We start from the raw sequence: 26,177 nt of genomic DNA, 5'->3' as shown, positions 1-26,177 counted from the left end.
TGGTGAAGAATCCAACTGGGATGTCCTACTCAGAATCCTGGGAGGAGCTTGGATGGGAAGATGTTAATGCTGGATCTCCAGATCCATCAGGAAGGGTCAGAGATGATGGACACAAGACTTGAGTTTGAAGATCCCAAGTACAGTGGGCTACCAGATGGTGGACATGGTGTTCCTCAACCTTGGCAACTTTTAAGATGGGTGGACTTCAACTCCCAGAATTCCCCCGCGGAATTCTTAAAAAGTTGCTAATGTTGAGGAACACCGATCTAACATCTGGATAGTCCCTGGTAGTCCATCGCATTCATGCTCTTCCAACTCAAGTTCTGAGGCCACGCATCTCTTGAAAAGACACCCAAGTCAACCTATCCATGAAGAATGTCCTCCATCTCCTCCGGGTCTTATCCAGGAAATCTCCTTTTTTAAAAAAAAATAAAATCTTTCTCCCCTAAATTCTGAAAGGCGTGGTCGATGCCGAAAGAGGTAAAAGTATGCAGCTGGCCCCCTTACGCTTTTGGGTCCAGTGTCCAGGTAGTCCTCAACTTACAACCATAACTGAGTCTGGAATTAGTCGTTAAGTTGTGCCGGTCGCTTGGCAGACTGATCTGATTTTATGGCTTTGTCATGGTGAACGTTTATCAAGCCACCACGATTAAGTGAGTCTGCAGCCAACAAACACCACAATCATTACGTAAAACAACTGCTTTGCAATGTGGCTGGGGTGGGGTTTTTTTGGGTGAGAAACTGGAAATAAGTCCCATTTTTCCAGCCCCCCCCCCAAAAGTCAATCAAGTTCATTGACAATAATAGGCTGTTCTCTTTTGGGGGGGTCCATCGTCCCTTCAAACAGACATTTAAGTCACTGGTCATAAGGATTCTCTGCAATGCCTTATTCTCGTCATTTCAGAGGTCCCCTCCCACTCCTAATCGTCTACAGGAGTGGGTTCTTCTCACCCCGCAAGGACCAGCACCCCAATTCTTGGTTCTCCTCACTTGCCAAACCTCCTTCTGTTGATCCCCCAGTTCCGGATCTCCTTCCGAGCAAAGTTCTTACGGGGGCCATTTGAGGCGGTGAGCTGGGAAGCCGTGGAGGATCTGAGGGGTCCCGGGTGGATTCCCAACCTGGTTTTATCTTGCAGACGTTTCATGACCCAACTAGGGATCATCATCAGGGTTAGGGGGGGGGTTGTGGAGAGGAGCAGGAAGAAAAAGAAGGAATAAAGGGAGGAAGGAAGGAAGGAGGGATGGAGGAAAGAAGAGGAAGGAAGGACTATGGGGTCCCTGGTGCTCTCTGAGCTGGGTGGTTTTCTTGCAGACGTTTCATGACCCAATTAGGGAACATCATCAGTGCTAGAAGGGGGGGGGTTTACAGGGAGGTGGTGGTAGTGGAGGAGGAGCAGGAGGAGGAGGAAGGACGGACTGTGGGGTCCTTGGTGCTCTCTGAGCATGGCGCTTTTCTTGCAGACGTTTCCTGACCCAACTAGGGAACATCATCAGTGTTAGAAGGGAATGGAGTTTGTGGAGAGGAAGAGGAAGAGAAAGGAGGAGGAATAAGGGGAGGGAAGGATGGATGGATGAATGGATGGAAGGAAGGGAACTGTGGGTCTTTGGTGCTCTCTGAGCGTGGTGCTTTCCTTGCAGACATTTCCTGACCCAACTAGGGAACATCATCAGTGTTAGAAAGGAATGGAGTTTGTGGAGAGGGAGAGGAAGAGAAAGGAAGAATAGGGGGATGGATGAATGGAAGGAAGGAAGGAAGGAAGGAAATGAGGGCTCTTGATGCCCTCTGACCTGGCTTGTTTTCTTGCAGACATTTCATGAACCGACTACGTAGCCTCATCAGCGCAAGGGGGGGGACCTTCTACATTTGGCACTGCAGAGTCTTCCTCATTCTGGACGCCACCAACCTCCTTGAGGTTCTCCTCATCCCAAAGCGAGGAGACAATCCCACCCGTGGTCTTCTGGCAGAGGTCCACCAGTTGAAGGGGGGGGGGGTTAAAGCACAGCCGGTCTTCAGAAGGTGGTCCAAGGAAAGCCCATTCCCATAATATCCTTGAAGGGGACGGAGCAGCCCCCCAGGGGTGGTCCTGAAGACACAGACCCTTCCCCTTCTTTCTACCAACCATGGCTGATTGACACCCCCTCCTCCCCAAGCCGAGCCATCGAAAGCCCCCACCTAAAAGTCAGAGTCCAGGTCCACCAACTCGGCGTCCATCAGGTTTGTCCGGGAATGGATGGGGGGCAGCCCACCCCACCTGCCCAGAGGCGGCTGCGCCCCATAGGCATCACTGCCCAGGAACAAAGCAGCAGAGCTCCTGGGGGCAGCGGGGAAGGCACCCCCCCGAAAATGCGAGGGCTGCCGTCCGGGAACCAGCCACGTTCCACGGTCCGGTCCGGCTTCCTCGGGACCCCCCAGATCGGGACAAAAGGGGTGGTTGATGAGATCTGGGGGGTTGTCGCGCCTGCAGGTGCTGGGGGGCCGTCGGCCCAGAAGGTGGTCCGGCTGCTGGGGGTGTCGGGGTCTCCAGTCGGGGGCCGCTCGAGGCAAAAGGACATCGTCCAGAGCCTGGACCTGCTGTGGGTTGGCGACGAAGCACTTGGCCCTGGGGAGCCGGGGCAGGTGTGGGACGGAGCTGGGGACCTCCGGGGCGAAGTAATTCGGGGTGCAGGTCTCGGCGGCCGGCCCGGAAGGGTTGACCCCCTTCTTCTTCCTGTGCTTCTTCTTCTTCCGGGTTGATTTCTTGGCCCGCCTGGAGGAAAACTCGCCTTCCATCAGCCAGTGACTGGCCCTTTCCTCCTGGGGCACTGAAAAGGGAGGGGGAGAGGACCGTTATTCCACAGGTAAAGCGCCTCCAGATTCCCAGATGACGATTGGCAGCTGTCCCCACGCCGCTAGGTTTCATTTTGGGACGGATCAGAAGGGGACAGATGGACATTTTGCATTTACACCGGGGTGCACTTTGTACTACACAGAGTCCCTGCCTAAACGGCCACAACCGAAACCCACATAATAATAATAATAATAATAATAATAATAATAATAATAATAATAATAATAATAATAATGTTGTAAACTGAAGGAATCAAGATGCCCCACGAAAATAACATTAAGAGTCTAGATCAGGAAGAGTACTACAAATACTTGGGTATCCTTCAAGCTGACAACATCAAGCACACTGAAGTCAAGAAAAAGATTAGAGGTGAATACATCAAGAGAGTGAAGAAGATCTTAAAATCCAAACTCAATGGAGGAAATACCATAAAGGCAATCAACACCTGGGCAATCCCAGTCATTAGGTACACAGCTGGAATAGTGGACTGGACTCAAGCAGAACTAAAAGCAATGGATAGGAAGACCAGAAAAATAATGACAATGAATCATGCCCTTCATCCACGCAGTGACATTGATAGACTTTATCTACCAAGGCAAATAGGTGGGCGTGGAATGCTACAAGTACATCAGATGGTTGAAGAAGAAAAAATGGCTTTGGAAGAATATCTGAAGAACAATGATGAAGATGCACTGAAATTAGTATATCAGGAAGGCTTACTAACTACTGGAGAGACCAAACTGGCCTACAAGAAAGACCAAATGAAGAACAGAATAGAGGCATGGGAAGACAAAGCACTACATGGCCAATACATGAAAAAAATAGCTGGGAAAGCAGATAATAATAAAACCTGGCAATGGCTAAGAGCAGGAAAATTGAAGAAAGAGACCGAGGGACTAATTCTGGCTGCACAAGACCAAGCCTTAAGGACAAATGCATACAAAGTCAAAATTGAGAAGACAGCAACAGACAGTAAGTGCCGCCTATGCAAAGAAGCTGAAGAAACAGTGGACCACTTGGTAAGCTGTTGCAAGAAGATTGCACAGACTGATTACAAGCAGCGGCATGACAAAGTAGCAACAATGGTGCATTGGAAGATCTGCAAAAAATATCATTTGCCTGTAAGCAAAAACTGGTGGGATCATAAAATAGAGAAAGTCATAGAAAATGATAAAATTAAACTGCTCTGGGACTTCAGAATTCAAACAGACAAGCACCTGCAACATAACACCCCAGACTTAACAATTGTCGATAAGAAAGACAAAAAAGTCTGGATAGTGGATGTGGCAGTGCCTGGAGACAGCAGAATAGAAGAGAAAGAACTGGAGAAGATAACAAAATACAAAGACCTACAAATAGAAATAGAAAGACTGTGGCAAAAGCAAGCAAGGGTAGTACCAATAGTAATAGGCTCCTTGGGTGCAATCCCAAAACAACTGGAGCACCACTTGAACACCATTGGCATTGACAAATTCGCTATTAGTCAATTGCAAAAGGCGGCCTTACTAGGAACTGCTTCCATCCTGCGACGATATCTGTAATACCATCAAACATCCACATCTGCCTATCCCGGGTCCTGGGTAAGGACTCGATAGGTAGACAAAATGCCAAATCCAGTCTGAACATCTGGCTGACTGTGCGATGATCGATAATAATGTTGTTGTTGTTGTTGTTAGGGTCCTTGGAGGTCATCTACCCCAAACCCCTACACTTTCCCGATGTTTAGTGAGCCCCACATTTCCACGGCTGAGACCAAGGGGGGGGGAGAGGCGGGAGTTGCCGAGGGAGTTTTTGCCCCGTTTTGCGACCTTTCTCGCCGCAGTTGTGAAGCCAATCGCCGCGGTTGTTAAGCTAATAACACGGTTGTAAAGTGAAGCTGGCTTCCCCATGGCGTCAGAAAGTCACAAAAGGGTTGCCAAGCATCTGAATTGTGGTCGTTAAGTCGAGGATTATCTCTGTACATTTAATTTTCATTCCACCCTGGTATAAAGTAAATCAAATTTAGTTTTTGTCCAGGCGTTGCCTATTTGCAGATAAAATCTCTCTCTCTCTCTCTCTCTCTCTGCCTCTCTACTTCCTTTTCTCTCTCTTCTCTCTCTCTCTATATATATATATATATCTTCCCTCTCTCCTCTTCTCTCTCCCTCCCTCCCTCCCTCCCTCTCTCTCTCTCTCTCTCTCTTTCCAGGCCAGGAGCATGTATGACAGGTGGACTGTCTTGCATTTCCTGCGTCTGGCCAGCAGCTGGCAGCAGTGAGTCAAGATACAATTGACATCTCCCCCTGGATGAAACACCACGGGGTGTCCCAAAAGGTCACCTTCCAATGGCCTTCCAAGCTCTTTCACAGCCCAGCCTGACTTTCTGCCCATCCAACCTGGACGAGAACCGTTACCTGGCGTAGCGACAGGTGTGACCGAGACGTCCTGAGAGAGAATGGCGCCTCTCCTGGCCACCATCTTGGTCACATGTTGCGCCCAAGCCGAGGACATGTCTCCCGACGGTTCGCTGAGATCGAACGCCAAACCAGCTGGATGGAGGAACAAATATATTTTCCACCAATTATCGAAAGCTGTAACTTTTCATCGCGGTCAATCTACTAAAAAGGAAGTGCGCTTTGCTTTCTGTTTATATAACCCCCCTCCCTTCAGCACTAGTTCCCTAGTTGGGTCATGAAATGTCTGCAAGAAAACAGCCAAGCTCAGAGAATCAAGAGCCCCAGAGTTGTTGTCGTCTTCCTCCTCTTCCTCCCCCACCAAACCCCCTCCCTTCAAGCACTGATGATGTTACCTAGTTGGGTCATGAAACGTCTACAAGAAAACAGCCAAGCTCAGAGAGCATCAAGGACCCCACATTCATTCATTCATTCTTTCTTTCTTTCCCTTTCTTCCTTCCTTCTTTCCTTCCCTCCCTCCCTCCCTCCCTCCCTCTTAAATCTCCTTTCTTGCACTGATGTTATCCAGTTGGGTCATGAAACGTCTGCAAGAAAACAACCAAGCTCAGAGAGCACCCAGGACCCCCAGTTCTTCCTCCTCCTCCTCTCTGCATACCCCACTCCCTTCTAGCCCTGATGATGTTATCTAGTTGGGTCATGAAATGTCTACAAGAAAACAGCTAAGCTCAGACAGCATCAAGGACACCACACCCTTCCTTCCTTCCTTCCTTCCTTCCTTCCTTCCTTCCTTCCTTCCTTCCTTCCTTCCCTCCCTCCCTCCCTCCCTCCCTCCCTCTTAAATCCCCCTCCTTTCTTGCACTGATGTTATCCAGCTGGGTCATGAAATGTGTGCAAGAAAACCACCAAGCTCAAAGAGCACCAAGGACCCACAGTTCCCTCCCTCCCTTCCTTCTCCTTTCCACTCCCTTCTAGCCCTGATGATGTTATCTAGTTGGGTCATGAAATGTCTGCAAGAAAACCACCAAGCGTGGAGAGCACCAAGGACCCCACAGTCCATCCTCCTCCCCTTCTCCTCTCTACAGTCCCCATGCCTTCTACCACTTTTGATGTTCCCTAGTCGGGTCACGAAACGTCTGCCAGGAAAGCACCCAGCTCAGAGAGCATCACAGACCCCACAATCCTCCTCCTCCCTGCAAACACCACTCCCTTCTATCCCTGATGACGTTCCCTAGTTGGGTCACGAAGCCCCCAACCTCCCAGAGCCCCGCCCCCCCTCCCCCTTCCCTCCCCCAGAACAAGCACCCTCCTCTCCCCTCCTTCTCCCAACACCTACCGACCGGCCCCTCGTGCGAGACGGTGCGCAGGCTGAAGGAGAGCTCCTGCTGGGGGTTCTGCTGCAGCTCCTTCCGTCGGGAGAAGGCCTTGGCGATCATCCTGCTCTTCTTCAGCCGCTTCGGCTCGTTGCTGCTCTGGCCGGTCAGCCTGGGGGGGGGGGGGAAGAGGGCATCAGCGGCCTCCTCCCTGACCCGGAGCCCTCGGGCACAGAGGCGTGGGACCCTGCCCGCGCTTGCGTTGTAATAGTAATAATAGTAGCAAAGTTGGAAGGGACCTTGGAGGTCATCTAGTCCAACCCCCTGCTCGGGCAGGAAACCCTACACCATTTTGGACAAATGGCTGTCCAGTCTCTCCTTAAAAACTTCCAGTGTTGGGAGCATTTACTGCTTCTGGAGGCAGGCTGTTCCACTGGTTAATTGTTCTCACTGTCAGGAAGTTTCTCCTTAGTTCCAGGTTGCTTCTCTCCTTGGTGACTTTCCACCTGTGCTTCTTGTCTTGCCTTCAGGCGCTTTGGAGAACAGCTTGACTGCCTCTTCTTTGGGGCAGCCCCTGAGATATTGGAAGGCTGCTATCATGTCCCCCCTCGTCCTTCTCTTCGTTAAACTAGACATCCCCAATTCCAGCAACCGTTCCTTGTATGCTTTAGCCTCCAGTCCCCTGTGTGGGGCGAAGGGTGCCCCGTCTTGTCGCTTTTGTTATTTTAAGTCTCTCGCCCTCTTTCTCTTTGCCCCTTGCAACCATTGGCAACCCGGCCTAAGGGGGTGTGTGTGATTTCAATCAAGAATAGAGCTGGAAGGGATCTTGGGAGGTCTTCTAGTCCAACCCCCTGCTCCAGCAGGAAACCCTATGGCCATTTCAGGCAAGTGACTTGTCCCTCCGGATCAAAAAGGTAAACATAGCCGTGAAAGTGTCCCATTTCCCCCGCGGAAGAGCAAACGGCAGAGTTTTGCGGAACACATCGCAATTTCCAAGTTGGGGGGGGGTGGCGACAAGAGCCCCGCAGGACGCAAAAGCATCCTGTGTAGGCAGTCCCCGACTTACGACGGTTCGTTTGGGGACCGACTCAGGACCGTTTTCTCACGTTTGCGGCTCTCGCAGCGTCCCCCTGCTCACCCAAATTTGGACGCTTGGCAAACCGCCTCGTCTTCGTGACGGTTTGCAGCGTCTTGGGGGGTCACGGGATTTCCCCCCCCCTTTGGCGGCCTTCTGACGAGCAAAGTCCGTGGGGCAAGCCGGAGTCACTTAACAAGTGTGTTGCTGACTAGCCAACTGCAGTGATTCACTTAAGAACTGAGGTAAGAATGGTCGAAAAAAGGAGATGGAGGAGGAGAAGGAGGAAGAGGAGGAGGAGGAGAAACAGTAGGAAGTAGAAAAAGGAGAGGAGAGGAAGGAGAGGAGAAGGAGCAGAAGTGGAGGAAGGACTGAAGGGGAAGGAAAGAAGAAGCAAGGAGGAGGAGGAAGAGGAGAAGGAGAACAAGAAGAAGAAGGAAGAGGAGGAACTGGAAAAAGGAGGAAAGAAGAAAGGAAAAGGAGAAGTGGAGGAAGGACTGAAGGGGAAGGAAAGAAGAAGCAAGGAGGAGGAGAAGGAGGAGGAGAACAAGAAGAAGGAGAAGAAGGAAGAGGAGGAACTGGAAAAAGAAGAAGGAAAGAAGAAAGAAAGGACTAAAGGGGAAGGAAAGAAGGAGGAGGAGGAGAAGGAGGAGGAGAACAAGAAGAAGAAGAAGAAGGAAGAGGAGGAACTGTAAAAAGGAGAAGGAAAGAAGAAAGGAAAAGGAGGAGAAGTGGAGGAAGGACTGAAGGGGAAGGAAAGAAGAAGCAAGGAGGAGGAGGAGGAGAACAAGAAGAAGGAAGAGGAGGAACTGGAAAAAGGAGAAGGAAGGAAAAGGAGGAAGAGGAGGAGAAGAGAACAAGGAGAAGGAGAAGAAAGGGAGGAAGAATAAACTAGAAGGAAGGAAGCAGAGGAAGGGAGAAAACAGCAAGGAAAATCGACACAAGAACAAGGAGACGCGTCCGTAATGTCAGAGGAGAAAAGAAAGAAACGAAAGAGGGAGAAAAGGGACAAAAAAAAGAGAGCAAGAACGAGGGCTAACTCCGAACGGCCGCTAAACGGACAGCTGTAACTCAAGGACCAGCTGTTATGTTGTTAGCGCTTGACAGGGGCACCTTCTGCATCGTGGACTAGGAGGACCCCTCAATTCCAGACCCTCCCAGCAGGTGGCACCCCTGCACCACCCCCCTCCCTCCTTCCTACCTGCCCCAGGTGCGCTTCCAGATGAGCAAGGTGGCCTTGGTCCAGACCCAGGTGCTCATGGAGATGCCGGTCCCAAACATGGCAAAGAGGTTGATCTTCTCCACCAGGAGGCTGGGGCGGTTCTTGATCCCACAATCCGGGATCGGCTTCTTGGTCTGCGTGGCGATGGTCACGTTGGCCTCGCACCTGTAGCAGGGAAGAGGGAGGGGTGAGAAACGGCACAGGGGGGGAACGGGCTGAGGAACCCCACCTAATAAACAGAAGTACAAGCCGGGCCTCAACTCACTACTATTGGTTTAGGGCAGGGGTCTAGGCAACCTTGGCCCTTTGATGACTTGTGGACTTCAACTCCCAGAATTCCTCAGCCAGCCTCCATTTTGTTTGTTAGATTTAAGACGGGTCTTCCAACTTGGCCCTTTTAGGACTTGTGGATTTGAACTCCCAGAATTCCTCAGCCAACCTCCATTTTGTTTGTTAAATTTAAGACAGGGGTCTTCAAACTTGGCTCTTTTCGGACTGGTGGACTTCAACTCCCAGAATTCCTCAGCCAGCCTCCATTTCGTTAGATTTAAGATAGGGGTCTTCAAACTTGGCCCTTTTAGGATTTGTGGACTTCAACTCCCAGAATTCCTCAGCCAGCCTCCATTTTGTTTGTTAGATTTAAGACAGGGGTCTTCAAACATGGCCCTTTTAGGACTGGTGGACTTCAACTCCCAGAATTCCTCAGCCAGCCTCCATTTTGTTTGTTAGATTTAAGACAGGACTCTTCAAACTTGGCCCTTTTAGGACTTGTGGATTTGAACTCCCAGAATTCCTCAGCCAGCTTGCCTGGCTGAGGAATTCTGGGAGTTGAAGTCCACAAGTCCTAAAAGGGCCAAGTTTGGAGACGCCTGGATTAGATGAATTTGTTGTCATAGAAACGGCTAGTTTACACTATTACGGAAAAATAAAAAGTTGAGGTTCAATGTTAATGCTTCCTTCTACTGCAATGGAGGTCAACACCTTTTCTTTCCTTTTCTCCCTCTCCTTTTTCCTTTTCCCTTTCCCTCCCCACTGTGTCCTATTATTTGCTTTTGCATTATTGTATTTTATTCTATAATCCAACAAAACGTTATAAAACTGCAAAAAGAAAAAGAAACAAGTGATCCAGAATGGGATGCCAGAATGGGGAGAGAAAAAACAACAACTGTTTTATGTCACCAGAATTCAGCCCAAGCAAGACAACGCCTTTGAAAGAAAGCTGGAACCGTTTCTCAAACCCAGGAACAGGATTTCAGGTCCCCGAACCAAGTGGGGCTGCCCATCCTCGTTCAGCAAAGCCATCATTGCTTGATGCTGGTTTCTGGACCCTGGCATAGAGGTGGGCCATTGGGCTCTCGGGGGTCCTTAATAGAACAGCCGCCCGGAGAAAAGAGCTCGGTCTGAAAGTTCCGGATCCCTTATTTAGCAATCGGTTATCAAGGGAACCTGGACACGGGTGCGAATCCACGCCGGGCTGCTTAAAACCCGAGACGCGCAGGCAGCGCCTCCCGACTTACAGCACGTATTCCCGGAAGCTACGTTCCCACTCCGCCTGGTTGAAGAAGTCGTAGAAATGGCAGCCGAAGGTGATGAAGACAAAGCCGAAGGCCAAAAAGCCGAATATCCCTGGGGACGAAAGGACACCCGTCAGAAGGGCCTCCGGTCGTGGGAAGATCCCGAGAAGCGGCTGCATTCATGAGACAGGCTGATCACCATTGCGGAGAAGGACCGTACGACTTTATAGGGCATGTGACTGTGCAACAGCACCCTTTCCAAGGCGGTTATTCATTCAGACCGTGGTTAAATAATAATAATAATAATAATAATAGTAAAGTTGGAAGGGACCTTGGAGGTCATCTAGTCCAACCCCCTGCTCAGGCAGGAAACCCTACACCATTTTGGACAAAGGGCTGTCCAGTCTCTTCTTAAAAACTTCCAGTGTTGGAGCATTTACTGCTTCTGGAGGCAAGCTGTTCCACTGATTAATTGTCCTCACTGTCAGGGAGTTTCTCCTTAGTTCTAGGTTGCTTCTCTCCTTGATTAGTTTCCACCCGTTGCTTCTTGTCCTGCCTTCAGGCGCTTTGGTGAATAGCTTGATTCCCTCTTCTTTATGGCAGCCCCTGAGATATTGGAATACTGCTATCATGTCCCCCCTTGTCCTTCTCTTCGTTAAACTAGACCAGTGTTTCTCAACCTTGACCATTTTAAGGCATGTGGACTTCAACTCCCAGAATTCCACAGCCAGCATTGCTGGCTGTGGAATTCTGGGAGTTGAAGTCCACATGCCTTAAAATGGTCAAGGTTGAGAAACACTGAACTAGACATACCCAATTCTAGCAACTGTCCCCTAATCATCTTTGTTGCTCTTCTCTGCCCTCTTTCTAGAGTCTCAACATCTTTTTTACATCGTGGTGACCCCAACTGGGTGCCGTATTCCAAGTGTGGCCTTACCAAGGCCTTGTAAAGTGGTATTAACCCTTCACCTGATCTTGATTCTATCCCTCTGTTCATGCAGCCTAGTACTGTGTTGGCCTTTTTGGCAGCTGCAGCACACGGCTGGCTCCTATTTAGGTGATTGTCTACAATAAACAGCCGCTGGGCGGGTGAGGACCTACTCCACTTACCGAGGCGTAACATGGTCTCGTTGATCTTGCTGGCCGCTTTCTCACTAAGGAGACCTGGATGGTTGCTTTTGATAGAGAAGAGCGTCATCACTCCTGCGGGAAAGAAGAAAAGGCTTGTTTGGGTCCTTGTGGCACAGAGTTCCTCAGGCTGGAGAGGGGGGGAGGGGGAGAAAGAAAGGATCATTTTCTGTAAGGGGGGAGAGAGTGAATGCATCCGTGAGCACATGCACACACACAAATACCTGTTGCAATGCATGTACACATCCATAACACACATTTAAACATACTATATACAACACATGTAAAGACCCACACCCTTGCATATAAGTAACATGTAAATATTAATCACTGTCCATCTTGAATACATAACGGAAGGATGCAGCTTTGAAGTTCACAAGGTTAATACTGTATAGACCAGGGGTAAGCAACCTTGGCTCTTTTATGACTCGTGGACTTCAACTCCCAGAATTTTTGAGCCAGCATGGGGGAAACTTCCCCCCGAGGTGCGAACTACTCCCACCCTGCCAGCCTTTAAGAAAGCCATTAAAACTCTCCTGTTCCGGCAGGCCTGGGGCTGATGTCCCCGGGGGGGCGGAATATGATCGGACTCGCGGTATGACTGGATTATTTTATTGTTTTACGACTGTTTTTAATTTTGTACGCCGCCCTGAGTCCTTTGGGATTGGGCGGCATATAAATATTGTAAATAAATAAATAAATAAATAAAATATGGCCCCTTCATGACTAGTGGACTTCAACTCCCAGAATTCCTGAGCCAGCATGGCTCAGCATGGAAACCTCTCCCTTTCCCCTCAGCATGTCTGGCTCAGGAATCCTGGGAGTTGAAGTCCACCAGTCATAAAGCAGCCTAGACCAGGGGCAGGCAACCTTGGCTCTTTTATGACTGGTGGACTTCAAATCCCAGAATTCCTGAGCCAGCACGGGGGAACTATGGCCCCCTCATGACTCATGGACTTCAACTCCCAGAATTCCTGAGCCAGCACGGGGGAACTATGGCCCCCTCATGACTCGTGGACTTCAACTCCCAGAATTCCTGAGCCAGCATGGCTCACATGGAAACCTCTCCCTTTCCCCTCAGCATGGCTGGCTCAGGAATTTTGGAAGTTGAAGTCCACAAGTCATAAAGCGGCCTAGACCAGGGGCAGGCAACCTTGGCTCTTTTATGACTGGTGGACTTCAAGTCCCAGAATTCCTGAGCCAGCATGAGAGAACTATGGCCCCCTCATGACTTGCGGACTTCAACTCCCAGAATTCCTGTGCCAGCCTGGCTCAGCTTGGAACCTCTCCCTTTCCCCTCCGCATGGCTGGCTCAGGAATTCTGGGAGTTGAAGTCCACAAGTCATAAAGCGGCCTAGGCCTAGGGCAGGCAACCTTGGCTCTTTTATGACTCGTGGACTTCAACTCCCAGAATTCCTGAGCCAGCATGAGAGAACTATGGCCCCCTCATGACTCGTGGACTTCAATTCCCAGAATTCCTGAGCCAGCATGGCTCAGCTTGGAAACCTCTCCCTTTCCCCTCAGCATGGCTGGCTCAGGAATTCTGGGAGTTGAAGTCCAAGAGTCGCCTGCCCCTGGTATAGAACAAAGAGGAAAGCAAAGGGAGGATTCCAGAGGGACAGAAGCTCACCTTTGATCAGGAAGTAGCCCCCGATAATTAATACCAGGCCGATAGGGGCCAGGACAAACCCCGCACGGTAGTGGTAGTTTTTGTACCCCACAAAGCAGATGCCACTAACCGAATCTCCGTCCACCTGGAATGGTTCGAAAAGAGGAACAGTGATCAAAAAACTCTTTCGTCTCGTCCAAAAACTCCCTCTAATTATTTTAATCAATCGATATGGCCTCCCCAACTCACATTCCTGACTCTGGGACGCTTAACGCTTAAAATGGAATAAAAACAGGACAGACCGATAGAGGCCGTCCCACAGGACCCCGGGGACACGGCGACCGTCGTAAATAGGAATCGGTGGCCAAGCGTTTGAATTTTGACCACGGGACTACGAGGACGCTGCAACGGTGGTTAAGTGTGAAAAATGACCGTTGTCCCTGTTTTCAGGGCTGTTGCTAACTGCGAATAGTTGCTAAACGAATTGTATATATGTCACAAATAAAGTGAATAACAACGGTGAACCAAGTCACACAGTTGTAAACTTAACAAGAACCAGAAACCTCTGTGTGTGTGTGTGTGTGTGTGTGTGGAGATTCTCCGTCTTCCAGGTGATGGTTGTTTTTTCAGGAGGCAACTGGACTTCTTTACTATTTCTCTGAAGACATTTCGCTACTTCAACCGTGACTGGATGTGGGGAATGGGAGGATTTATACTCTTTGCAGTGAGCTGGTCATTTGCATCCTTTTAGACGGTCATTGAGGCTACTTGGACATTTGTCTGTGTCTTCAGGGTCGCCTGAGTGGTGCAAATGGGTGTGAAGGGACACAGGGCAGAAAACATCCTGTAGCCAAGAAGGCTCCAGACCCATTTGCACCACTCAGGATACCCTGAGGATACAGACAAACCTCCAAGTGGCCTCAACGGCCCTCTGAAAGAATGCAAATGACCAGCTGTCTGCAAGGAGTATAAATCTTTCCATTCCTTACCCTGCAGTCAGACCTGAAGAAGCTTCTGGGATGAGAAGCGAAACGTCTCCAGAGGAAAACAAGAAAGTCCAGCTGTGTCTTGAAAAAGCACCCTTGACATAAACCTGTGTCCAAAACATGAGGGAGACAGAAGGAAACAGAAGGTCCCCCACGGTTCCTCCGTGGGAAGAATTCTAGAATCAAGGCGCCATCGCCGAGAAGGCCCCGCTTCTCGCCCAAAGCTCCCCTGAGCTCAGCCGGCCCCACCCTTACCTGGGCCACCGCCAAGATGGCCACAGTGAGAACAAAGGGGACGGACCAGGTGACCAGGTGGAAGTAGGACGTCTTTCCTGCCAGCGGCTGGTAGGTGGTCCCCAGCGCCTTGAAGGAGGTGTGCCAGGCGTACGTCAGCATGACGAACCAGATCACGCCCGACATCAGGGAGTAGTAGACAATCACAAAGATGATCACGCAGGAAAGGGTCTCGTTGGAGCTGTGGAGAGGGAGACGGGGGGGGGGGGGAGAGAGAGAGAGAGAGAGAGAGGGAGAGGAGGAAGGGAGGGAGAGAGAAACAAAGGGAGGCAGAGAGAAAGAGGGAGAGAAAGGGAGGGGAGAGGAGAAAGGAAGGGAGGCAGAGAGAGAGAGAAAGGGAGGGAGGCAGAGAGAGAGAGAAAGAGTGAGAGAAAGGGAGGGGAGGGAGGGAAGAAGGAAGGGAGGCAGAGAGAGGGAGAAAGAGAGGGAGGGAGGCAGAGAGAAAGAGAGAAAGGAGGGGAGGGAGGAAGAAAGAGAGGGAGGGAGGGGGAGAGAAAGGGAGGGAGAAAGGAAGGGAGGCAGAAAGAGGGAAGGAGGGAGGCAGAGAGAGAGGGAGGAAGGGGGAGAGAGAGAGAGAGAAAGGGAGGGAGGCAGAGACAGAGAAAGAGTGAGAGAAAGGAAGGAAGGCAGAAAGAAAGGGAGGGAGGGAGACAGAATGGGAGGGAGGCAGAGAGAGAGGGAGGGAAGAAGAGAGAAAGGGAGGGAGGGAGGCAGAGAGAGAAAAGGAGGGGAGGGAGGGAGGAAGGCAGAAAGAGAGGGAGGGAGGAGGAAGGATGGAAGGCAGAAAGAGGGAGGGAGGGGGAGAGAAAGGGAGGGAGGGAGAAAGGAAGGGAGGCAGAAAGAGGGAGGGAGGGAGGCAGAGAGAAAGGGAGGGAGAGGGAGAGAGAAAGAGTGAGAGAAAGGGAGGGGAGGCAGGGAGGGAGGGAGAAAGAAAGGGAGGGAGGCAGAGAGAGGGAGGGAGAGGGAGAGAGAAAGTCAATGAATTGTATCTTTTCTGCCAGGCGTGCCAACCCAGTCCAGATGCCTTCAAAAGCGAGTGAAAAAGTCTTCCGACTCTTCCCAAGAGCCATTCTTGGGACTCCACGTCAGAGTTTCTGAACCTTGCCCATTTTAAGGTGCCTGGAGTTCAAATCCCCAGAATTCCCCATCCTTTGCACCTTCACAGCCCTAGGGGTTCACACACCCCCAGAAGAATCCCAATTTTCTCATGCGGCCCCTTGGGGAAATGAATTGCCCATCACCCTGCTCTAAATAATGTCCTGCCCCCGTATTAAGACCCTCCTTCCATCTCCCGCCATTCAGTCAGAACTGAAGAAGCTTCTCGGACAAGAAGCGAAACCTCTTCGAGGAAAAACCACGTCCAGGTGCCCTTTGAAAAAAAAACCACCTTTGGGACCACCAGGACAGAGAATCTCCCAAAACATGAGGTTTTCTGCAGCCTTCCCTGCCTGCAGCCCAGTGGCCAGGGGTTCCCCAGGCCAGGCCCACTAACCCCCCAAACCTACGTGGGCTCCCCCAAGCGCATGGTGCCGTCGGCACGGCAGACGATCTCACTGCGGGCGCCGTCCATGAACTGGGCCAGCCAGCCGATGCTGCCCGCGAAGAAGCAGGCGTTGACGTAGAAGAGGATGACAGCCGGGTAACGGTTCGAATTCTTCCAGTCGGCTACGAAGGTGGCCTGCAGAGAAAGCGCAGGTCAGATGGGTTTTCGGCCTTCCAGGTATGTCAGCAGCTAGGAATTCTGGGAGCTGTCCACCCGGCACACCTGGAGGGTGCTGGGTTGCGGAATACCAGCTCACGCCCGGAAAGGGCAAGCAGAATGACTGGGTAAAAAAAACGCGGTGTGGTGAAGGCGCCAGGCTAAAAAGCAGGAAATGGTTGAGTTCTAGTCCTGCCTAAAGCGTGAAAAACGGGCTGGGTGACTTTGGGCCAATCACCGGGAGACGGTGAGTTCCAGTGGGGTTTGCAGGGAGGAGGAGGACTGTGGGGTCCTTGGTGTTCTTTGCACTTTGTTGTTTTCTTGCAGACGTTTCATGACCCAACTAGGGAACACCATCAATGCTAGAAGGGAGTGGGATTGGCTCTTTGTTTATATACAAGGACCAAGGACCCCACAGTCCTGTCTTCCTCCTCCTTTCTGCAACCCCCCTCCTTTCTAGCACTGATGATGTTCCCTAGTTGGGTCATGAAACATCTGCAAGAAAACCACCAAGCTTGGAGAGCACCAGGGACCCCACAGTCCTTCCTTCCTTCTTTCCTTCCCTCCTTCCTTCTCCTCCTTTCCACTCCTTTCTAGCACTGATGACATTCCCTAGTTGAGTCATGAAACATCTGCAAGAAAACCGCCAAGCTCAGAGAGCACCAGGGACCCCACAGTCCGTCCGTCCATCCTTCCTTCCTTCCCTCCTTTCCTTTCTTCCTTCCTTCTCCTCCTTTCCACTCCTTTCTAGCACTGATGACATTCCCTAGTTGGGTCATGAAGTGTCCGCCAGAAAACCACCGAACTGGCAGCACCAAGGACCCCACAATTCAACCCTCAGCTAAAATACTAATACTACTAATACTACTAATACTAATAAAAAGTTGGAAAGGATCTTGGAGGGCATCTAGTCCAACCCTCTGCTCAGGCAGGAAACCCTACACCATTTCAGCCAAATGGCTGTCCAGTCTCTTGTTCAAACATTCTATTGTTTGAATAGGACAAGAAGCGATGGATGGAAACTCACCAAGGAGAGAAGCAACCTAGAACTAAGGAGAAACTTCCTGACAGTGAGAACAATTAATCAGTGGAACAACCTGCCTCCAGAAGCGGTGAATGCTCCAACACTGGAAGTTTTTAAGAAGAGACTGGACAGCCATTTGTCCGAAATGGTGTAGGGTTTCCTGCCTGAGCAGGGGGTTGGACTAGATGACCTCCAAGGTCCCTTCCAACTTTACTACTATTACTATTGCAACATAGCCATCACTGCAATTTTTTAAATTTAGACATGACACCCAACCACGGTGCTTTGTCAGGAAGACATGTTAAGGCAAGGGGAGAATTCAAGCCAGAGGAGGCTTCCCCTCCACGTGAACCAGCCCAGCTTCTTGGCCCCCCCTGGGCTAGCCACGGTTTTTAAGCCTGGGCCCCTGATCAGATCCCCCCTCCCTCTCCTCCACCCCAGGCCTGGCTCCCTCCCACTCACCAGGGTGAAAAAGGTGCAAAGAATCGTGACGGAGCTGAAGGCAGCGATGTAGACGTGCATCTCCCGGTGTTCCTTCTGGGTGAAGAGCGGGTTCTGGCACTGGATCCCACAACCTTCCACGTCCTCGTACCAGCTTTTGGGGTTGTCAGTCTGCACCAGGGGGGCTTCGCATCGCCCCGAGCTGTTGAATTTGATGTTCTGGACCTCGTTCTGCGTTGGGGGGGGAGAGAAACGAGAACAGGATTTACTGAGTTATTAGTTATGCTAGGATGGTCCAAACATCCGTAAGTAATATACGTATTTTAGATATTATAACCTTTGTGTAATGAAATAAAGCAGTGGTTCTCAACCTTTTTAATGCCGCGACCCCCCAACCGGTCGTAAGTCGAGGACTATTCAATCGGTCGTAAGTCGAGGACTACTCAACCGGTCGTAAGTCGAGGACTACTCAACTGGTGCAGCACCGTTTGCAGAATGGGACTTTTGGTGGGCTCAGCAGGGCAGAGACAGCCTGGACAGTTCCTATTGGCTTTTGAAAGCCAATAGAATTAGACTCTATTCAAGAGAGTCTATTCTATTGGCTTTCAAAAGCCAATAGAATAAAAGGGAGTAGCACAGCTAAGGAAAAGGAGCGGAAAAATGGCGGACTGCGTTGTTTGGTGACCCCCGTGAAATGGTCGTTCGACCCCAAATGGGGTCCCGACCCACAGGTGGAGAACCACTGAAATAAAGGAAATTTGGGTTACCAGATATTTAAATACTGTGGATCTTAAAGGTTAAATTCGGACTGCTATAATGAAAAGTTAGGTAAAACTTAGAAACAGGATACGGATATGTGTAAGCAAAAAATGGACTGATAAATGCTTTAACCGAATTTGTTATGGTTAGAAATTTACTAGTTTTAGTATGATATACCAAACGTTAAGGGAAATAGAGAAGAATTTTTGATAATGTAACCTGAGATATGTACAAAAAGTTTTGTTATTGAACTATTCATTACTCAGTCACCATGTTGCTTTCTAAATACTTGGGATGTTAAACTGGAAAACTAATAAAATTTGTTATATATAAAAAAAAAACCATTCGTAAGTCACATTTTTCAATGGCCTCTCTGGATATTCTCCGTCTTCCAAGTCATGGTGGTCCCAAAGGTGTGTTTTTTTTTTTTCCCCAAGGAGGCAACTGGACTTTTTTGTTTGTTCCTTGAAGATGTTTCGCTTCTCGTCCAAGAAGCTTCTTCGGCTTCGACTGAATGGTGGGGAAAGGGAAGGATTTATACTCCTTGCAGATAGCTGGTCATTTTCCTTCTTTTAGAGCAGTGGTTCTCAACCTGTGGGTCGGGACCCCATTTGGGGTCGAACGACCATTTCATGGGGGTCGCCACAACGCAGTCCGCCATTTTTTTTCCCCCTTTTCCTTAGCTGTGCTACTCCCTTTTATTCTATTGGCTTTTGAAAGCCAATAGAAGAGACTCTCTTGAATAGAGTCTAATTCTATTGGCTTTCCAAAGCCAATAGGAATTGTCCAGGCTGTCTCTGTCCTGCTGAGCCTGCCAAAAGTCCCATTCTGCAAACGGTGCTGCACCAGTTGAGTAGTCCTCACCTTACGACTGGTTGGGGGTCGCGGCATTAAAAAGGTTGAGAACCACTGTTTTAGAGGGTCGTTGTGGCCACTTGGAGGTTCACCTGTGTCCTCAGGGTCACCTGAGTGGTGCAAATGGGTGTGGAGCCTTCTTGGAACTGCTGAAAGGGTTGGGACACCCATTTGCAGCACTCAGGTGACCCTGAGGACACAGGTCAACCTCCAAGTGGCCTCAACGACTCTCTAAAAGGATGCAAATGACCAGCTCTCTGCAAGGAGTATAAATCCTCCCCCACCATCCAGTTATTAAGTTAGCAAGAGGGCTGTTAAGTGAATCAGACTCCTTCCCTCTGGATTTTGCTCATCAAGTCGCAAAAGGGGATCACGTGATCCCGGCGACGCTGTGACCGTCGTAAATGCAAGCCAGTGGCCCCTGAATTTTGATCCCGTGAGCATGGGGAGGCTGTAAAGTGTGAAAAACGGTCATAAGTCACTATTTTTTTCAGAGCTGTTGTAACTTGGAACGGTCACTAAATGAATTGCTGTGTAAGCTGACTACCTATGCTGTTACCCCTGCACTGTATGATACATAAATAAAGTATGCTAAATAAATTAAAAATGGTATAGGGCAAGGATGGGGAACCTTGGCTCTTTTATGACTTGGGGACTTCAACTCCCAGAATTCCTGAGCCAGCATGGGGGAACTATGGCCCCCTCATGACTGGTGGACTTCAACTCCCAGAATTCCTGAACCAGCATGAGGGAACTATGGCCCCTTCATGACTCGTGGACTTCAACTCCCAGAATTCCTGAGCCAGCATGACTGGCTCAGGAATTCTGGGAGTTGAAGTCCACAAGTCATAAGAAAGCCAGGGTTCCCCACCCCTGCTATAGGGCCCCCTGCTTGAGCAGAGGGTTGGACTAGATGACCTCCAAGGTCCCTTCCATCTCTGTCCTGCCCACTGACTCTGCCAGCGGGGGGCCGAGGCGGACCCTTACCGGGCACCCTTCAGGGAAACGATCCGTGGTGCATTTGAGGAAGTCGGGCCAGCCCCTCTCTCGTTCCACGATGGTGCAGGGCCCCCGCGTGGCCTGGCACAACGTCTGGCTGGGCAGTTCCACCTTCCCATCTTCGCACTTCGGCATGTACACGGCACACAACAGGGGCTGGATGACATCCCAGCAGCGCGGTGCATTTCGCAAGCCTGAGAAGAGCAGGAGAGAAGCTTCCTTTGGCAATCAATTTTTTTTTTAAAAAAAAACCCCTTACCTTGAGGATTAGAAACATGAAAGATTTTGGCCCTCGATAGCGCCTAATGTTATAAAGAAGCAACGCCGGGCATGAAAATAAAGATTAAATGGGGAGTTAAGCCTGGAGAGCAGATGCTGCGATTGCTTTGAAGTGAGAGGCACAAACACACAAAAACAAACACCCACACAATCCGCGCCAGACCCTTTTGGGCCAGTTCAAATGAAATCTTAAGCCTCGGCGGACCAGGATGTTGTGTGAACCCAGGGGAATGAGACTTATGCAACGTTGCACAGAGCTACAACTTCAATTGTCAGATTAAGGGTGTTGTGTTAACACGTTTCTCAACCCTCGGAGTGCATGGGGACCCCCCCAGGACCTACACCCCTGAGGCAAGCGGGGGCCAACCTGACGCCTTGCACCATTGTGGGGGGAAAGCCAACTCTCACCCCACCTACAGTGCTCATTTTGGGGTACACGAGCGGTTTGGTGACCCCCCCAGGCGAACACCCCAGAAATGTCAGTCCTATCCCACCTACCCCTTGCACAACCACGGGGGTTGGAGTCCTCCCACCCTCTCCAACACTCATTTTCGGGGTGCAGCAAGCTGATGAGGGACCCCTCCCCCAAGTCCAGCATCCCGGAGACGTTTGTCCTATCCCACCTACCCCTTGCACGACTATGGGGAGGGGGGGGTTAACTCCCACCTTATCTACAGGGCTCATGTTAGGGGTGCACGAGCGGATTGGGGACCCCCCCCCCAGGAACGCTGCCCCAAAGCCAGCGCCCCTATCACACGGACGCCTTGCCCGACCATCGGGGAGAGGGGAGTTGACTCCCCTCTTCATTTTGGGGTGCAGGAGCAGATGGGGGGGCCAGTGCCCTCGGTCGTAATCCACAGACGACCCCGGGGGAAAACTGGCCCCCACCCATCTTCCTGGCTCCTTCTGGGGGGTGCAGCGAGCGGATTGGGGGGGAACCTCTAGGTCCAACACCCCGGAGCCTGCGATCCTATCCCACCGACCCCGGGGGAACAAGCCATCTCCCTCCCGCTCCTGCCGGATCGTTTGCGCAGAATGTCCCGACCGCCTCCCTTCTCCTCTCAGGATCGCGCGCAACCTTACCGGACCAGAGCAGCAGCTTGTCGTGCGCCTCCGCCTGCGAGCTGGAGTCCCCGGCCAGCAGCGTGGAGGTGGCGGCGTAGGGCAGCGGCGAGCCCAGGCAGGCGCTCTCCCGGAGGGCCTCGCAGGGCGCCGCGCGCTTGCACCGATCCTCCGAGCTGCCGTTCAGCGAAGCCGCGCCGCCCAGCAGCCCCAGCAAGCAGCAGGCCAGGGCGCCGCGCAGACCCCCCGCGCCGGCCATGGGGAAGGGAGACCCACCGCGCGCCTAGGACGCGCCGGGCACCCCGAGGGCGGCCGGTCCCGGGACTTGGGGGGCTGCTGGGCGAGGAGGGGGCAGCCGGGGGGCGCAGGCCATGCTCCCGCCCCGTTTCCCCCCCCCGGGGGAGAGTAAAGGGCTCTCCCCCTCCCTCCCTCCCCCGCGCTTTGTGCGGAGGAAAGGAAGTTTTTGCAAACTTTTCCGAAGTTTGGAAAAAGTGTTGCAAAGCGTGGCAAAAAGCGTTGCAAAGTTTGGAAAGGAAAAGTTTTTTGCAAAGTTTGGAAAGGAAAAGTTTTTTGCAAAGTTTGGAAAGAAAAAGTTTTTTGCAAAGTTCGGGGGCCTCCCGGCTTTGTTAGCCTCGGAGCCGAAGAACGCGGCGGGATGGCGAGGAAGGGAGGCAGCCGCAAAGGCCGAGCCCGCCCGCCGTCCCGTCCTCTCCCCCACCAAGATAACCCCCCCCCCCCAAAAGCGTGCGCTCCAACGGGCTGGCTGGGCGGAGAGGAGAGGGCGCCCCCCCCCAAGCGGAGGCTCGCGCCCCACAAAGGCCGCCCCGGGCCGCAGAGCCCCCTCCTCGGCGAGCGGGGGAAGCGCGAGGCTCCGAAGGCGGCCCTTCCCAAATGTGCTCCCCCCCCCCTCGGTTGGTCGAGGATTGTGGGAGCTGAGCAAGCGAGCGGAGGGCGCCCAGTTGGGGAAAGAGGCGCTGAAAAAAGCTCTCTCCCTCTATTCCTCTTCTCTCTCTCTCCCTATTTCTCTTCTTTCTCCCTCTCCCCCTTCCTCTCTCTCTTTCTCTCTCCCTATTTCTCTTATTTCTTCCTCTCCCCCTTCCTCTCTCTCTTCTCTCTCCATTTCTCTTCTTTCTCCCTCCCTTCTTTCTCTCCCTATTTCTTTTCTCCCTCTCCCTCTCCCCCTTCCTCTTTCTTTCTCTTCTTTCTCCCTCTCCCTTCTTTCTCTCCCTATTTCTTTTCTCCCTCTCCCTCTCCCCCTTCCTCTTTCTTTCTCTTCTTTCTCCCTCTCCCTTCTTTCTCTCCCTATTTCTTTTCTCCCTCTCCCTCTCCCCCTTCCTCTTTCTTTCTCTTCTTTCTCCCTCTCCCTTCTTTCTCCCTATTTCTTTTCTTCCTCTCCCCCTTCCTCTCTTTCTCTCCCTATTTGTCTTCTTTCTCCCTCTCCCCCCTTCCTCTTTCTCTCCCTATTTCTTTTCTCCCTCTCCCCCTTCCTCTTTCTCTCTCTCCCTATTTCTCTTCTTTCTCCCTCCCCCCTTCCTCTCTCTTCTCTCCATTTCTCTTCTTTCTCCCTCTCCCTTCTTTCTCTCCCTATTTCTTTTCTTCCTCTCCCCCTTCCTTTTTCTTTCTCTTCTTTCTCCCTCTCCCTTCTTTCTCCCTATTTCTTTTCTCCCTCTCCCCCTTCCTCTTTCTCTTCTTTCTCCCTCTCCCTTCTTTCTCCCTATTTCTTTTCTCCCTCTCCCCCTTCCTCTCTTTATTTCTCTTCTTTCTCCCTCTCCCTTCTTTCTCTCTCCCTATTTCTTTTCTCCCTCTTCCCCTTCCTCTTTCTCTCTTTCTCTTATTTCTCCCTCTCCCTTCTTTCTCTCTCCCTATTTCTTTTCTCCCTCTCCCCCTTCCTCTCTATTTCTCTTCTTTCTCCCTCTCCTCCCTTCCTCTTTCTCTCTCTCTCTCTCTATTTTTCTTCTCTCTTTCTCTCTCTCCCCCTCTCTATTTCTCTTCTCTCTCCCCCCCCCTTCACCCCGCTTATCCAGGTTTAAAATAGGCTGGGAGAATGAACCCATTGGTAACACATTCAGACAAGCGGGTTCTAAACCCGGAGTAACCAAAGAGCGGGACTTGCCTTCAGTTAACTGGGCCAGGCCCGGATTAACCATACATAGGCTGTTGATGGACCATGATTGCTGGTTTAACACAGGCTGGAGTTCTACAGTCCTCTTGACTCTCCAAAACATTCAACCTGACATAACCCTGGGTTAGCAGGTTGGGTGACTCTGAGCATCAGGGTTCTCCGCTGAAATTAAAACCACAGCCGATTCCACTAAGCCAGGGGTAGGCAACCTTGGCTCTTTTATGACTGGTGGACTTCAACTCCCAGAATTCCTGAGCCAGCCATGCTGAGGGGAAAGGGAGAGGTTTCCAAGCTGAGCCAGGCTGGCTCAGGAATTCTGGGAGTTGAAGTCCAAGAGTCATAAAAGAGCCAAGGTTGCCTTAACCCTGGACTAAGCAGAACAATTTTTTTTCATAAAACGCCTTTTATGCCTTTTGTGTAAAACACAACTGCACGCAAAGACATTTCATTTTAATGTATGCTGATTAGCGTAGATTCAAAGTGACAATAAAGTTATTGCTCTATTCTAAGACAGTGGAATTCACTGCCACAGGATGGGATTCACCGACCGTAATTAGGACCCCATAATTTCCATTGTTAAGCTAGGGGATTGTTAAAAAGAGAGAGCCAGTGCCTGATGTTTGCAGATGTTGCTGTGGTAGCCGCCATCTTGACATTGTTGACCCCTGTTGGGCAAGAGACAGCTGTAAAATTTGAGCTCCTGATTTAGGGGACCCTTGACCTCAACAGATGTTAGAAATTGGGGGGAAAGACCCCCCCTGCATAGTTTGATGCAGACCCAGGAAGTGGCAGAGGGGACCCCCAAGTCAGGGGCCAAAGGGGTGTTGCAGGGGGTCCCCATGGCCAGCCACCTCTTATCAAACCCCAGCAAATCTTTCCAGGAGTCGGGGTGGCCTAGGGCCCCCCCTGCCTAGCCCAGGAAGACCCCCCCTCCATCGGCCAGCTGGATGTCCAAGCTCTGACGTGGCGCTGTCGGCTTCGGAACAGGCGTGGGGGGGGCTCTCCCTCTCTCTCCAGAGCCCCCGCTTGCTGGGAACAGCTGGGCACGCGTGGGTGGTCCCCCGCGCTCCCCCCTTCTCCGAGGAAGCTCCAGAGCCACGTCCCTGTGCACGTCAGCAAGGAGGGGCTGGCTGCTGGGGGGGGGGCAACGAGGAGGAGCCGGCCGTTGATTCCTGGGGGGGCTCAGAATGGAGAGGCTGGCTGCTGGGGGGGGGGGTCAGCAGGGAAGGGCTGGTGCCTGGGGGTCTTCAAGGAGGGGCTGGGGGATTAACAGGGGGGTTGATGCCTGGAGGGGTCAGCAGGGCGGGGCTGGTTCCTGGGGGGGGTCAGCACAGAGGGGCTGGTTGCTGGGGGTCTTCAGGGAGGGGTTGGGGGGTCAGCAGGGAGGGGCTGGTTCCTGGAGGAGTCAGCAGGGCGGGGCTGGTTGCTGGGGGGTCTTCAGGGAGGGGGGGTCAGCAGGGTGGGGCTGGTTCCTGGGGGGTCAGCACAGAGAGGCTGGTTGCTGGGGGTCTTCAGGGAGGGGATGAGGGGTCAGTAGGGAAGGGCTGGTTCCTGGAAGAGTCAGCAGGGAGGGGCTGGTTGCTGGGGGGTCTTCAGGGAGGGGGGGGTCAGCAGGGTGGGGCTGGTTCCTGGAGGAGTCAGCAGGGAGGGGCTGGTTGCTGGGGGGTCTTCAGGGAGGGGGGGTCAGCAGGGCGGGACTGGTTCCTGGGGGGTCAGCACGGAGGGGCTGGTTGCTGGGGGTCTTCAGGGAGGGGTTGAGGGGTCAGCAGGGAGGGGCTGATTCCTGGGGGGGGTCAGCAGGGAGGGGCTGGCCACTAAGGGGATCAGCAGGGAGGGGCTCACTCCTGGGGGGGGGTCAGCTCTAGGGATTTTGAGTCTAAGCCAATCGGAGCCCTTTGACCCCCCTCTTCTGCTTCCTCTTTGTTGTGATCAAAATCCAGACCACCAACATGGCCACAGGCACACAAATATACATATAGAAGTATATGCCATTTTATTTGAAGGATAGACTGCTGGCTGGGGAATTCTGGGAAATGAAGTCCACTCATTGCCACACCGCACTACAGATAAGTCCTCGGTTTACAACTGTTCGTTTAGTGACCGTTTGGAATTACCACGGCAGTTATGGCTATTTTTCACATTTACGACCGTTGCAGCCTCCCACAGGAAAATCCAGCCGCTTGGCAACTGCTTCATACTTACGACGGTGGCCGTGTCCCAGGGCCACATGATCCCTTTTGCAACCTTCTGACCGGGGGAAGCCGGATTCGCTTAACAACTGTGTTCCCCGCTTAACAACGGCAATGATTCATTTAACAACGGTGGCAAGAAGGTTGTAAAATGGGGCAAAATTTCATTGGAGAAATGTCTCGTTTTGCAGTGTCAATTTTGGGCTCAGTTGTGGTCAGGAGTCAACAACTAACAGTGTGTGCCATCAAGCTGGTGTGAATTCTTAGCAACCACACAGATGTTGTACAGGACAATCTGTCTCCCGTCTGATTCTGGAGACTTCCGGTAGTGCCCCCATCCTAACCGAATCCATCTCCCTGGTCCTCATCTTCATGTCCACCGGGCCAGC

At 51.7% G+C, this 26,177-nt stretch overlaps 1 protein-coding gene across 1 annotated transcript; it reads right to left on the bottom strand.

The window, feature by feature from the left end:
- Positions 1–1,698: 1,698 nt before the first annotated feature.
- Positions 1,699–21,844, bottom strand: SMO (smoothened, frizzled class receptor). The gene is made up of 12 exons (XM_039345718.1): positions 21,499–21,844; positions 20,125–20,330; positions 17,545–17,754; positions 15,865–16,037; positions 14,321–14,540; positions 13,101–13,224; positions 11,453–11,545; positions 10,346–10,454; positions 8,808–8,993; positions 6,555–6,703; positions 5,222–5,356; positions 1,699–2,802 (listed from the first exon to the last, which is right to left on the bottom strand). Exons 1-12 carry the CDS (start codon positions 21,734–21,736, stop codon positions 2,174–2,176), a joined length of 2,472 nt encoding a protein of 823 aa, XP_039201652.1. The 5' UTR covers positions 21,737–21,844; the 3' UTR covers positions 1,699–2,173.
- Positions 21,845–26,177: the final 4,333 nt, after the last annotated feature.

This window comes from Crotalus tigris, unplaced genomic scaffold, assembly GCF_016545835.1.
Source record: "Crotalus tigris isolate CLP2741 ecotype Arizona unplaced genomic scaffold, ASM1654583v1 scf7180000017975.10810073628:1450386, whole genome shotgun sequence".
Lineage (NCBI taxonomy): Eukaryota > Metazoa > Chordata > Lepidosauria > Squamata > Viperidae > Crotalus > Crotalus tigris.
Note: the sequence above shows the minus strand (reverse complement) of the source record. Positions and strands in the feature narration are given on the sequence as shown.